The 14,565-nt window shown below is 39.5% G+C and overlaps 1 protein-coding gene across 4 annotated transcripts in view; it reads left to right on the forward strand.

The window, feature by feature from the left end:
- LOC142388376 (cGMP-inhibited 3',5'-cyclic phosphodiesterase 3A-like) overlaps positions 1-14,565 on the forward strand; it is a 68,775-nt gene that overhangs the window by 47,607 nt on the left and 6,603 nt on the right. For 2 of the 4 annotated variants that reach the window (XM_075473544.1, XM_075473542.1), the window contains 11 exons: positions 5,388-5,533; positions 5,610-5,728; positions 5,836-6,079; positions 6,320-6,396; positions 6,576-6,772; positions 7,053-7,193; positions 7,728-7,839; positions 9,886-9,993; positions 10,353-10,552; positions 11,275-11,478; positions 11,749-11,910. In XM_075473544.1, the coding sequence (XP_075329659.1) occupies positions 5,388-5,533; positions 5,610-5,728; positions 5,836-6,079; positions 6,320-6,396; positions 6,576-6,772; positions 7,053-7,193; positions 7,728-7,839; positions 9,886-9,993; positions 10,353-10,552; positions 11,275-11,478; positions 11,749-11,910 (1,710 nt within the window). Of the gene's footprint in view, positions 1-5,387; positions 5,534-5,609; positions 5,729-5,835; positions 6,080-6,319; positions 6,397-6,575; positions 6,773-7,052; positions 7,194-7,727; positions 7,840-9,885; positions 9,994-10,352; positions 10,553-11,274; positions 11,479-11,748; positions 11,911-12,031; positions 12,296-14,565 lie in introns of those variants that run through there. The other 2 variants (XM_075473545.1, XM_075473543.1) reach the window with 2 other exon arrangements.

Genomic DNA, 14,565 nt, shown 5'->3' on the forward strand with positions numbered 1-14,565 from the left:
CAGAGGATATTAAGAACTAAACTGAAGGTTTAAATAGGATGACTTGGAAACATTGGCATTTATTATAAGAATGACATGAATTGCCTTCACACACTGCTAAATCTGTTGTACAGAGCAGAATCATGTAAATTGGAAAATCAATACATATGTAATTACTGACAACGCCAATGACAAAAACAGTAAGCAAAGCAAGAAAAAAAAGTCCTCCAGCAGTTGCTGTGCAGTTTATTTGACATTTGAGCCTAAAGAAGAAGCAACCTCTGCGTTTTTGGTTTTGAACTGTCTGGAGCATGCTATGAACAGCTTTTTGTGAACTGGTATGTACTAAGATTGTATTAATGGGCAAAGATTTGTCAAGATGTGTAAAATCTTTACACATGTAGGTTGTTTTGGCGTGGGCTGCTAAGTTCAAAAGATATCTGCATTCCATCGAATACTGTAGATGGGAGTAGTCTTGTGATACTCAAAGTGCCAAAAGGTACATTTTAAAACCTCAACAACAACATCCCTGTCCACAAATCATCAACTGCTTATAAAAGCATGCCACGTCTGCATGAGGTGGCTTTGAAGAAACCCTTTTGCGTCTGACTTGGCAAAAATTCAAATGATGTGACTCAAAAGCTGTTTTTAGTCTCAGCTGACAATAACCTAATAATAATGACCTCACAGATTTGATATAATATTCAAAATATTCTAAGAGATTAAAGATATTTCTCATTAGTAATTTCCATTTTCTTTTTGTAAATATCCTGGGCGGTTGTTTAATTTAGTTTTTTTTTTCCTCCTGGTTTGTTAGGTCAGTTACTTCTACACAGTTACAACCACCTCTACCGCCTCCCTCTGACAACACTGTTTATGCCAATATATTTGCTTCTAACCAGTTTATGGAAACATGTTTGATTCATATGTTTTCTCTTTTGAGGCTAATTGCTTCACTAACAAAAGTGTTGCAATCCTTTTGTTTGTTCTGATTGAAATAAATACAGATTGACAACATTACTTATTGTTTGACTTTGCTAACTTATGGAGCGATAGGTTCAAAGCCACTTAGCAACCCATCAGCGAGCAAACCTTCTGAGTTGGGCTGTCTTATTCAGGTTTACATTCATGTTTACATTCATTACAAGCATAAGCCTCTTATTGAGAGTAGATGCACGCTTCTTGCTGTTGAGTTTTTCTCTTTTTTGTTGGATTTATTTAATTTTTTGAGCTTCGAAAGCCACAAGCTGTGTTCCATCTAGTTTAATTATTTGCAAGAGAAGAGAAGCATTTCTACCGCCTGGTAAGTTAGCAGTGTCTGTCAGCTATAAACATGTCGCCATACTTATCTAAACCAAGTACACATTCGCAGAATCGTTGCATATGGTTGCATCAAGAGCCTTACTGTCTCCGAAATTCTTCCCCTCTCACTATTTCCTGGACTAGATAGTGAGCTGACATTTGATTGTGCAGTCTTGTATGTATCGTGACTATATTCCCTTTATTGTGTATATTTTATACAGTCTAACCTTTATACTCAGAGTTTCCCACAATTCACTGTGAAAAGTAGGGTAGAATCTTTGGTCACCAATCCACCAAATGCACACTATTGTGCATTGCCCTGAATAAAAAAAAAAAAAAAAAAAAGCATGTAGACAAACAATGCACTCCAGCATTGACTTGAGCCATGTATTCTCCAAAAGTGTTCTTTCTTACTGTGTTGTCTTCTCAGTACAACTATCTAAGCAGTGAGTAGTGATCCATGAGTGAGTGCGTGATTTCGGACACAGCTCGTGTCACCTGTGCACACACACAAGCTTCTCGTAAATAGTAGATGTATGCATCTGTCTACATGGGATTTACTTGGTGGGTGCAGTTTGATAAAAAAAAAAAAAATACACTAGTTCACACTTAAAGCTCTTCATCAGAAGGGGTATGGATTTTCTTGAATAACTGGACGATGATTCGTGGACAAAAATATTGCTGTTGGCTTTTTTTCGTCGTGTTTATTGGCACTTTAAGCACCACAAGCGAGTCATCAAGTAACATTAAATCAGAAAGAGGACAGACCTACAAACCAGATATCCAAAGCTCAACAGCTCACACCAAAACAGTCTAGATGGATAGATAGCACAGGCCACAAGAAAAGCATATTTGAATGGGGAGTGAATGGTTCCTTTAAGATACAAAACCATTTAAAATGGGCCACAAGAAGAAAAACGTACTTTATGATTAGTGGAGTAAATGATTTCAGAATACCTTAATTGGAATACCTGAACTGTGATCATAACAACAGAACCAGCTGTGTCAAAGTTAGGTTTTGTTTGTATGCTGCACGACGTACGCAGGGGTACCTTCATCTCCTCCCTCACAGCAGGCATAGTGTGGCTCTAATGACGCAAAAGCTTCTAGAGGGCTTTTTAATCTTTTACAAGGCCAGTGCTTCAAAATGTATGCAGGCACTCAAGACAGCAAGGAAACTAAATAAAGCGTGTGATGCAATGCAGGATAGCCTACCTGGAAAGTGACCTGCCACTTTAAAGCCGCCTGAGTGCACTTAAATGTTCGATGCATGTATAAAATCTCAATGATTTGCTGCCTGGATTCAGCTCATTGGGGATTTGTGCGTTTGCATGCGTGTCAGTTGATAAAGTTTGTGATTCATCTCACTGACACTGCCCTATTGTAGGGCTTTGAACTAAAAACAGAAGGAGGAGTTACTTAAAGGTAATCAGCCGTGCTGTTGTCTAAAGGTCATTTCGTATACTTAAGGTTGCAATTTCCTTAGCAAAACAGTACATTTATTATCCTTTCCCCATAATTCAGCTCCAGAATGTCAGGGTAACTGACAAATTTACAGCTGATCCCAGACTTTCACCTGCTGTTGTTCAAAGATGTACCAGTACTTACAGTTAGAACTAGAATAATGTGTACGCTGACAGTTAAGCTGCAGCACAAAAAATTCAAGTCACAGTTCTATAATGAATATGAGCTTGAACTGCAGATTCTTATTTGGGTTTAAGAATCACAGCCCTTTAATTCATTTCTTAAATTTCAGCTGCTGATGCTGTATTAGCTTCACCTCAGCAGTGGGTAGTTTACACTCTTTGGTCTTGCGTTTTGCTTTGCTTTTAACATCAAATATTATCATTGGTTTCATAGATTACCTAACTGAAGAAATAACTGAGCGCTAATAATGCTCCTCCAGTTCTGTGCTTATTGTTTTATTTCCCGACAAGGAAACGTGACTTCTAATACGCACTCATCAATCAGATGTCAGACATTCTGATTTCCCAATTATCACTGAATCACCATCGGTACAGTTTGGTAATTACCATTACAAAAACAAACATCAGTAGAATATCGTCCATATTAGCAACAGTTCCTAATGTTAGCTGCTAAAAGTAAACAAACAAACAAAGGAATGAAGCAACAGTGAAGTCCAGAGTTTATTTAACTAATATCTGACAGAGGAATTAATATGTGAGCTCTGACACTTGTTATTACCCTGCCAGCGGCCATTACTTTCTGCAGTGTGTGCTTCAACAACTTGGGGCGGCTCAATACAAAACACATTTTTCGACAAGAAGGATGCTTTGAGAAGGGATCAGTATCCGACCAGCTTTCCGTGGTCCAACTTGTTTTATTTCAGTTGGGTGTGTGGTCTGTGCTCTCAGGCTCCTTACTGGATGCTCTCATACTGTAATAATGTGCTCCTTGGAGTCAAGTGGGTTACTCCATATACCATTTAAAGGAATGCTTTTCCTTATTGTCACATTGTCTCTACACGTTTTACATAATGATGATATTCTTTACATCATGAGCCATTCAGCGTCTTCTTTCTTGTTGTTTCTCTCACTATTTGGATAAAGGTTCATCTTAAACGAATCTCTCCAAGACTGCTGGTTTAGAACTGCTCTGGCTTTCTGGCCCTTCTGTTCTTCACCATCTTTGACTCCATGTTGTCAGTTCACAGCAACAGCTCCCAAATGCTAAAACCATTGAGATGCTTAATTGATGAGGAAATAAATGAGGAAAAGCTAAAAGCTGGCCATAAACAGGATCTGTGACAAATTGTCCAATTACACAGATCATCCGTATTCAGCAAATAAAACATATTTGATTACTGAAATCTTTTGCTAATTTAGATGCCAATTCTATCAAATTAAAGCTCAGAGTCTAGACTTTAAGGCCATTAATCATATAACTGTAAATGTAAAATGTTTTGGTTAACAAATGAAAAATAAAGACTGAATCTGTCTCCAAGCATTTCCAGACCTCACTACACTTTTCCTCTTACTACCTCCACAGTGCACCGTATTTTATTAGATGAATTAAGTTAAACAATAAGATGACCATGAAAAACTTTACTCCTGAACAGAAATATTGGATAACTAGGTCAAATGCAGACCTAATGAACATTATTTTTGTCAGCGAGTTTATTGTTGCACAGTTATACACTTTAGATGTTCAGAAATGCACAGATTGCCTTCACTGTTGGGAGAACAGCCACAGAGAATCATGAGAGTGCATGTGTACATGTAGGTGTGTTTGTGTGAGATCCATACTTAGTTGAGGAGATAAGATGTACATTTTCTGGAGAACATGAAATTTGATCCTCTGCTGCCCTCTATATTCCATTGTGTATATGAGTTTGGGGGTGGCTTTAAGAAACGGGCAACAGGACAAACATGTGCATGTGCACGTGCATGGCTTTGCAACAAAGTTTAAAACACTGAATAGAGTGACAGAAATCATACAGCAGCACCCGGTAGACAGACAGATGATGCAGCCGTGTCACACTTCAGATTGAATCAAGTTAAGTTTAAAATGTCAGCTCCAAAGTCTCATTTTTGTTGAAGTACTGCTACCTCAATTCCTCTTGAAAAGGATACAAATCGAGGGGAGCTGAGTATGTGCAGACTGTAAATGAGTTAAGGGACCTCCTTCTAACTTCGCAGTCCTGTTTCCTGCTTCTGCCTGCTGTGTTTTTTTTTCTTTGACAATAATTAGATGTTTTCTTTTGTGGATTTTCCTTTTGTTTCCCACTTTCTTTTACATGTTGAACTGTTTTTTTTTGTGTGTGTGTGTATTCATCACATGTGCATCTTATAATGAACAAAAATCTGATGATACATCTCGTTTGACGTCTTCAATTTTTGCAGAATTAACAAATTCACATCACAACCTCCAAGGCCCTCACATGATTACACAGTTGTATCGAGACATGTTGCCATTCATGGATCTATAACGCAAAAGTGACAAAATGTTTAAAGGGACCGTCAATAATTAGGGGCAGGGCTGTGCCTGTGGTGTTCCTGAAGAAACTTATAATAAAATTGCGTAACAGAAAAAAGATTTGAGCCTATAACTGTGTGTTTCTATGTATTTGTTAATCTGCACTGCAGCGTCTGAGGAGGAGTCTGCCTCCAGGATTGCTGAGAAGAATTTCGTCAACTTGGACCACGACCACCTCAGCTACAGGGCTGCCTACCATTGAGCCAGGCCCTGTACGCAGAGATCGCTCAGCCAGCATCAAACACACTCCAGACAGGTGACATCACTCATCCATCGTCTCAAACACTGGGATTACTGTCATTTCTTGTATCTTATAGTATCTTGCATCAAAGCAGTGATTCGTGGAACAACTCATTGATGATGACCATCTCAAAGAGCTGCTCCATGTCTGCCTCCTGTGCTGCCTCCGTCTCCTCCAACCACCTCAACAGCAAACCACTAGAAAGACCAGGTGTGTGAGTGTGTGTGTGTGTGTGTTTGCACATTTACCTCACACACAGTGTTGTGCACATTGAGCAAGCTCTTGTTTTAAATGACTATATTCAAAATCTTTTTCAGGTTTCACTCCATCCAACATATCACCTCTTGGCTCTCCGTGCCCCTCTCCTCCCGTCCAGGGAACACCTGTCTCCAGCCCCACGGTAAAGACATGTTCAGTGCAGCTTCCCGAACCGGCCGGGCCACTCACAGAGCGGGCACCTGTCTCTGTGGCCCCCAAAAGCCATCACAGAGCCTTAACTCACAGCCAGAGCGCCCCGAGCTCTACCACCATTCACTGGCGGCCTCCATCACTCTGTGGCAGGTAACGCACATACAATCACACTCTTCTTACGTTCTGATGAGCAATTGTAAGTGAAGAGAGTAGAAATTCACAACGTATGCATGAATGTTTGTTTGTATGGAAACGAAAGCAATCTGTCACTTTCTTTCAGTGCTTTGACAGGAAAGGAACTTAACGCTTAATAATCAGATTGAGGAGAATGATCAGGATGCACCGGTGTGTAACCTCTGAATGTGTTGGTGTGTCTCAACTTTCTGTCAGCTGTGGTAGGCCGTTCAGCAGTCGACTAAACCACGGGGTAGAATCTGGCGGCAAAGGAGAAAGAATACCCCATCCAGGTAAACTGCAGTCTGCAAGATTTCCTGCTTCTGCTCAGCATGATTCTCACCCATCAGCCCCCGATGGGAAAAGAGATTTTTTTTTCTTTTTGCGCAGAAAATTCTCTTCACAGAGTCAGTTAAATGAAAAATGTTACCCAAAAGTTAGCGCATGTCTAACGTGTGCAATGTTTTCCCAGATGAGCGCGCAGTAGCTTCATCAGACTACGACAGCACCTACGACAGCACCTATGAGACCAACCACAGTGACAGCAGCGACTTTGCACAGAATGAGGAGGATGGAGAAGGAGGCAAGAAGCCGCCTGAAGCAAGGGAAGGTTGCAGGGAGTGTCCGACAGAGGGCATCATTCTCCATCCACTTCTGTCATCGCCAGAGGTCGGCAATCTGACAGGCTTCATTTGACAAGAATAAAACAAGTTAGGCAATTAAAAACAAAGGGGACAGATTTCTTTGTCAATATAAGAGAATTAAGATTTTGAACAATTTTCTCATTCATTTACTCAAGTTTTAAAAAATAAATGTCATTTAATTCTTCGTAGTTGTTGGTATCTGGTAACTTTGTAAAAAACAGAGTAGGTATTATTTTATATATCTCTGCAAGAACTTTTCTGCGTCTTTCCAACATCACCTTTGTCTTTTTACCGTTACGTGGCAGAAAGATGAGCCCATCTCAATCCCAGAGGCTCTGGTAATGCCAGGGCTGGAGCATTTGATTTGTCAAGTCAACAACTGGAACTTTCCCATTTTCAGTCTTGTGGAGAGAACCCACGGCAAGGCAGGCTGCATCCTCAGCCAGGTAAACACTTGCTATTGAGGACATTTTGCAGCCTATATGACTGTCTGGCAGCAACTCAGACTAATTAAAACCCCCAAAGTAACAAAAATGTCCACATGTGCAGTATGAAATCAGCAGTTTAATGAGTTGGTGGCATTAGCTGGAAGTGTATGTAGTTAGATTAGATACATACAATTAAAAAAAACAAAAAACAACACCCTTATGGAATGATACAATTGCCACAAAACATAATAAATCTATAAAATAACAGCAAATCTAATAAAGGAATGTAGATAGAAAAATGTCAAAAGAAAGTAGAAGTATAAATAAAAACTACTAATGATCCACAATATATTTTTTTGATGCTTAATTGTCAAACATGACCATATTAGTCTTCATCATTTCACGGTTTGACATGTAGTCTTTTCCCTATTAGGAGTAAATATGGGGTTTAAAGGAGTTCCAAATTGTACATTTCACACTGGGTCTCTGCTTCTTTGGAAATACGATTGTGATCCTCCTCACAGATTCAGTGACCGTGTTATTATGTCCCAGGTTTCTTATAGGCTCTTTGTGGACACTGGTCTGTTTGAAACCTTCAAGATTCCCATTAAAGAGTTCATGAACTACTTCCACGCTTTGGAGAACGGATACAGGGATATACCTTGTGAGTAGATGGTCCACAAATTGATAAAAAAGAAAATATTTGCATGTAGCAATTCCTTTAGATGCCACAAGATGGTGGTGTTGTAAATAAAAAGGACTCGGTGACATGCTGCTACAGCACAATTGGATAGAACATTAATGACTACAATAGAAGAATATAATTATGTCCAGTTTCCTGTGATGTTTTGGTAAATTAATGAAAATGTGCTGATACCATGTGGCAGCAGAAACTTTTATTTTTGTCAGTTATAACATCAGGACTTTATACAAAGCTGTATAATCTTTAATCAAGCAGGTTTTTTTTTTTTTTTTTGGCAGATTTCAGGTTTCTTGACATATGTCCGTTTTTACAATAAAAATGTTGATTACAGAACAAACCGCAGTAGTCCAACTAATTATGGGACACTTAAACTGGGGCTCTGAAGCATGTGGCAAGAAGGTAAGGCTATTTCAGACAATACCCTGAATTGAGGCCTGTATTGTTATCCCAGAAATCAGGTTATCAACGACATATAAAGCCTCACTTCCAACACAGACACTCGATTAGTTCGTCTGACGATACGGGCTTAGATATGTGTCGCTTACTCTTTTTCCCTTTCCCATTTTTTTTTCCTTTAACCAACATTTCATTTTCTTGGACAGCTTTATTGTAAAGTTTTCATTAGTGTAGCTGAAAAGGGTGCAAATAAAAAAAGGTCTATTTTTCAAAATGTTAATCAAAGTTGATCAGCAGGGGGCACTACTGAGCATTCAAAGCGTTGAGAAATGAAGCAGTTTTCCAACACAACTGACTGGAAAGCCTCAGTGTTTCTGGCCATTTCTTATCAAACCATAGCACATAAAAAGGTGATGGTAGGACTCTGTGACATGTAGTGACCCATCTGTGGCCCTTTTGCATTGAGAAAAGCGTTTCAACAGATGTACTGCATGTAGATTCAGAGACCAGGTCATATTTATATAGAACATATTTGCAATAACAGTGAATTTACATGACCCCACCTCTGCGTGAATAATTGATCTCATGGAGCTTTGAATCATATGTGAACATCTCTTTTTGGATCCCCATATTTTTAGATCCAAATGCTGCCTAAAGTGGAACAGGTTTCAGTAAACAGACTGTACACGATATGGTGACCCCTCATCAGATTAGTAACAAGTGCATTTTTGGCTCATCCTTCAAAGCCTTCTATAAGTACACCTAGAGGGTCTGCTTTTAGATCTTTGGGAAAATTGGAGGACGTACTTCGAAGCCGAGCATCAGAATTCATCCTATAATTTGTGAACATGAAGCATGACCAGAAAATATGAGTGTGGTTGCCTGCTTTTGGCCCACGGTTTTGCTTGTGTTTGACAGCCTTCAAACTGTGTTGATCATATTCTAAATTCTGGACAGAAAAAAAAGAGAGTGTCTGAATTAAGTACTGTTCTTGAGATATATAAATAAGAAATCAATAATTTATTAAAAAATATATATATATACCTTATTTCTGGCATAAAATATGTTCATCTACTCACAGATAACAGTTTGGTGAAAGCCGGCGTCCTTTGGACGCTATTTAAATCTGTATATAGGGGCATCAGTTGACTCCCCATTCACTCCCATTATATGGATATATGCAGATCTAAATAGCGTCCGAGAGACGCTATTTAGATAGACTTTCCCCAAACTGTTATCGGTGAGTAGATGAACGTATTTTACACCAGAAATAAGGTCCAGGTTTAAAAAAAAAAAAAACGAACTTCTCCTTAAACAGGGAAACTTTTAATAGATCTTTATCCGTATCATACGTTGGTTCATCTCAGCATGTCTGTCACTGTTCTCTCTGTCATCGATAGTGATACTATTTCAGCTGACTGAAATCAGTCAAGATCAAACTCTTTCAGAAAAGCACTGGCGGCTATATGTACTGCACCAGTTTAACCCTAATGCAATTATATTTGAGAAGGACAGAGTGCTCGTATCATTGCACCACACTCTCTATTGAATGTCATCACTGCATTCTCTCTGCTCCTATGAGAGTTAGCGTTTTATTTTCCATCTCCCCAGATCACAACCGGATCCATGCTACTGATGTGCTGCATGCTGTCTGGTATCTCACCACTCAGCCTGTGCCAGGCCTGCCCACCCTGGTGACTGAGAACGGAATACACACTGGTACGGATTTCTTTCTTCATACATTCATTCATTTCTTATAATTGAACCTCAGTATTGGTTTTCTTTTTTTCTTTTTTCACCCTCATGTTTTATTCAATCAACATCTCGGGCTTTGATCTCAAGCTCAGATGCCCGAAGAGGCAAAAACACCTAATTTAACTCCCACACACACAAGCATGGCAGACAATCAAGCGTTCATTCAGGGGGTAAAAGTGTGTAAACAGAGAATTAAGAATAACATGCATTCCTTCTACAGCAATTTTTTTTAGACAAATTGATCCATCATTTTCAGCTTAAGTATATGTTTCTCCTACCTCTATATTCAGCCGTATGCATAACATTTCTCTTTCTGTTCACAGACTCTGCAAACGGCATCACACCGAGAGCAACAAGGTTCCTGGTGTCCAAGATGAACTCTGTGCAGGAGGAAGGCTATGGCTCCCTTGCTGGTCTGATCCCCGGCCTTGAGCTGATGGCCCTGTATGTAGCGGCCGCCATGCACGACTATGATCACCCTGGAAGAACCAATGCTTTTTTGGTAGCCACCAGTGCACCACAGGTAAATAAGTGGTGTGTGTGTGTGTGTGTATTTCTATCCTTATTACAGCAGCTAAAAACAGCTTGCATTGTGTTGATGCTCTCACCAGAGTGTGCAGCTTCTGTAGCCCCTTCCTGCTCTTAAGCTCTTTGTTCTTGAAGCAAGGACATCCGTATCTGCATGTTCGTGCGGGAGTCTTTGTCTGAGCTAACACAGTACTATGTTTTACGCCGCTGAATGACCCATCCTCTTCAGTTAAAAAATTCTCCCACAAAGTGAAAGATTCTATCTGAGACCACATTGGTATTTTTTTTTTTTTTTGGTGTCCAATTTGGAGACTCAGATTTGGCTGCTCTTAGGAAGACACAGCGTAATTTTCTAGGTTTTTTTTTTCTAAGCATTGAAATTTAACATGAATGAGTCTATGTGTCCTTTTATTTCCATTACTAATTAGTAATGCTGGGAAAGAAACAAGTAGTCATATGTCAGAAAACAAAAACAATGCAGACCAGCAGCCAACAGCAGCTGCTACACAATAGGATTTCATTATCAATAACACTTTTGTGCACAAGCAGGATTTCAGTAAAAAGAAGCCGGCAGCAGAATTCATATTGTTCACTGTGAGATCTCAAGGACTCTAAAGTATGCCATGACATACGCAGTAAGGCCAAAGAAGCTCCTATGGATAACCTATTGAATACTAATGCTGCATGTTATTTTCACTTTCTTCGACTCCACTGTAGGCTCTTCTGTACAACGATAGATCAGTCTTGGAAAACCACCATGCGGCTTCAGCCTGGAACCTTTTCATGTCTCGACCCGAGTACAACTTCCTTGTTAACCTTGAGCACGTGGAGTTCAAACGCTTCCGCTTCCTTGTCATTGAAGCTATCCTGGCCACTGATCTCAAAAAGCACTTTGACTTCCTCGCAGAGTTTAATGCAAAGGTAAAAATTTGGATCAGCTACATAGACAGTTGGAAGAGTGACCATCCATGATCCATTTGTAATACCTGTTGGGTCACTGGTCATCTCTCCTCACTTGTTGTTAAGTATTTTTTCTTGTTTCGCTAATCAATCAATCAATCAATCAATCAATCAATCAATTATACTTTATAAATCCCCGAGGGGAAATTAATAACAATAATAGGAAAGCTCTTTTCTTCCAGACTGTCCAAATCAATAGACATTTCTTTCGCTATCTTTTTATCTCATCAGGTGGGTGATGAAGGAGTATCTGTTATTGATTGGACCAATGAGAACGACCGATTGCTGGTGTGCCAGATGTGCATAAAGCTGGCTGATGTCAATGGACCACTGAAGTGTAAAGAGCTGCACCTGAAATGGACAGAGGGAATTGTCAATGAGTTCTATGAACAAGTAAGTTTATGAAAAGGTTTGCACTCCGATAGGATCAAATCATTGCTTGAATTTGGTGTTCCATTGTAAGAGCACCACATAATTGTAACATACTGTTACTCTTTTTTTGGTGCCACCTCAGTTGAGGTTTCAAGCCAGCCGAGCCAATACTGTAAAGTGACGTGAAGCACAGCAGGGCTCTGGTAATCAGAGATGATCGTCACCTGTGGGCATGAACAACGTCTCTACAGCCGCACACACACAACACACGCCGTCTCGTTCCATAAAGTCGTTTGAAAGTTCGGCGTCTGCCGAATTTACTACATAAATCATACATTTCTGGGCACACGGATCGCATACTATGTTCGTTACTGATGAATACACTATTCATTCATTAGCTTGTGACAGGCTTTCAGTCCAGAGGGGTTTGAATACATATACTAATGAATACACTATTCATTAGTATATATATTCAAACCCCTTTGGAATGAAAGCCTGTCACTAACTCTTTCAGTGCAATCACTACTAGTAGTGACCCATGATGCATCATTATTTGAAAAGACTGAGCCATCAGTAGATGTTCCTCTTTTTTTTTTTTAACTAATCCTGACACCCTCACCTAACTGAAGAATCTCTCAAAACAATGTTACTCGTATATTGGACTCTATTCCTCAATGAAGCTGGTCATAAAGATACAGGAAATAATTTCTTTGTACTTGCGTTTGTTAAATAAAGGTTCAAATGAATAAAAAAGTTATATGTTCAAGTGTTCAAATGTTGGATTTTAGAAATTGTTTCTGAAAATCATGTTTACGATGAAAACAAGCCCATAAATAGCTGCATTTATGACTTGTTCTTTATAGATTGTTGTGAGTTTGAACAGACATGCTTTCACATCAAGCCTGAAGCATGAGTCAATAGAAAGTACATGAAAGTGCAAGTCTATTGTATGTAAAAAGACTGCTACTTGTAGCCTCTTTGAAATTTCCCAAACAAGAAGAACAAGTATATTCATTCTTTGGAAAATTATACTATTTGTACAGGCGAAATGTAGCATTAATTCTGCAATGATCGATTAATATTTGGCATGCCTCCAGAGGGTGGAGTGGGGGGTCAGGGATAAATGCAAAACATGTATCACAGTGTATGACAGTAATGTGCTTTATGTAGGATAGACAAACATGGCCAGGGTTTTCTTTGTGTAACTGCATGTTTCCCTATGACTGTTTTGAATACTCAAAACCCTTAGTAGCTCATAAATTTGACCATTGAAGACAGATGCCTGGCAACAAATCCCGCTCTGAACTACCGAGACCATAAAGATAAAATCTGATCAGCCGCAGCGATAGAACAAATTTCCTAGCAACTGTAATGTAAGCAGACAAATCCGATTTGAAATTATTCATCTTGTGCATATTTTCAAAATATAACGACAACAGTCTTTAGAGTTGCACAGCGACGTTCAGGCTGCAACAGAAATTTGTTATCCCAAGGTTACTTTGAAAATCCGCAAACTGGGTATAAGCGTATGCGATATGTGTTAAGTCAGTGTTAATGAAGGGAACTTGTGTTGCAAGGATATCAAAACACTGTTCAGCAGTGGGGGAGGGGCAAGGGGTGTCGAGAGATAGAGGGTTTGCATGTGGTTTCCTTTTTCAGAGGGGAGACGGATGACCTAAATGTGCCATCCTTGACAGCACTCATTCACAGTCACTGCGGAGGATCTCAAAGAAGGCTTTCAGTGGCAACAGAGTCAGCACCGATGTAAACACGCATCTTTACTTTATGCTCTGCAATGCACCACTTTAACATCCTACACATTACCAATATCTGGCGAAAATAATTTTTTTCTCCTCTCTGATCAGGCTGTGACTCAACATACACACACACCCCTCTCACACTAACCGCTTGTGATGCGCACTGACGCCATCCTGGTTTCTGGTTGCCATAGCAATTTGGAGCTCTTGCCCCTCTGTCCTCTTTTTGAACGTATTTGAAAGCCCCAACATCAAAAGAAAAACATAACAGCACAATCCTAGACTGTGGTAACATTTGAAAAACAACAATGCAACCATTTTGTTTGTAGATTGTGCAATGTACACCACAAAGTAAGCGGGCAGCATTTGGAAGTGAACGCGGAGGCGGTGATCAAAATTCGGTTTGATTTAAGACAATCAGAGGTACCTGGAATTCTTTGAGCAGATTAGATTTCAAATATGTGAGATACGCGTTCATCCTTCTTTGTGGATTGAAAATGGGAAACACAAAACCTACAACTGTCCCAAGGACAAGAAGGGAAAAGAGTGGCTCCACTTAGGGTACAACTTGATCTGCCCCACATTTACACTAGTTGACGGTCACACAAATGGCTTCTTCAGGGAATGTGATTAAAACTTATCTGATAAAATGTAGAGAGTCTATGCATTATTAAGATGATTAGTCAGAGTATGTCTGTCACTGTTCTTTATCTTTGTTTGGGCACAAATAAACAGATTGTAGTCATCATAAACTACAGCAAATCTCCTCAGACAGTGTTATTTGATTAACTTATACCTACAGATAACCATAGTTTGAACCAATGTTTTTCTATTTATAGTCCTGTTGACCTACTTTCACAAGACTGTAGCCAGAGGCTGAGTATCTGGGACTCTCACTGCTTGACAGCTGTGTTTTTGC

Source organism: Odontesthes bonariensis, chromosome 9, assembly GCF_027942865.1.
Source record: "Odontesthes bonariensis isolate fOdoBon6 chromosome 9, fOdoBon6.hap1, whole genome shotgun sequence".
Lineage (NCBI taxonomy): Eukaryota > Metazoa > Chordata > Actinopteri > Atheriniformes > Atherinopsidae > Odontesthes > Odontesthes bonariensis.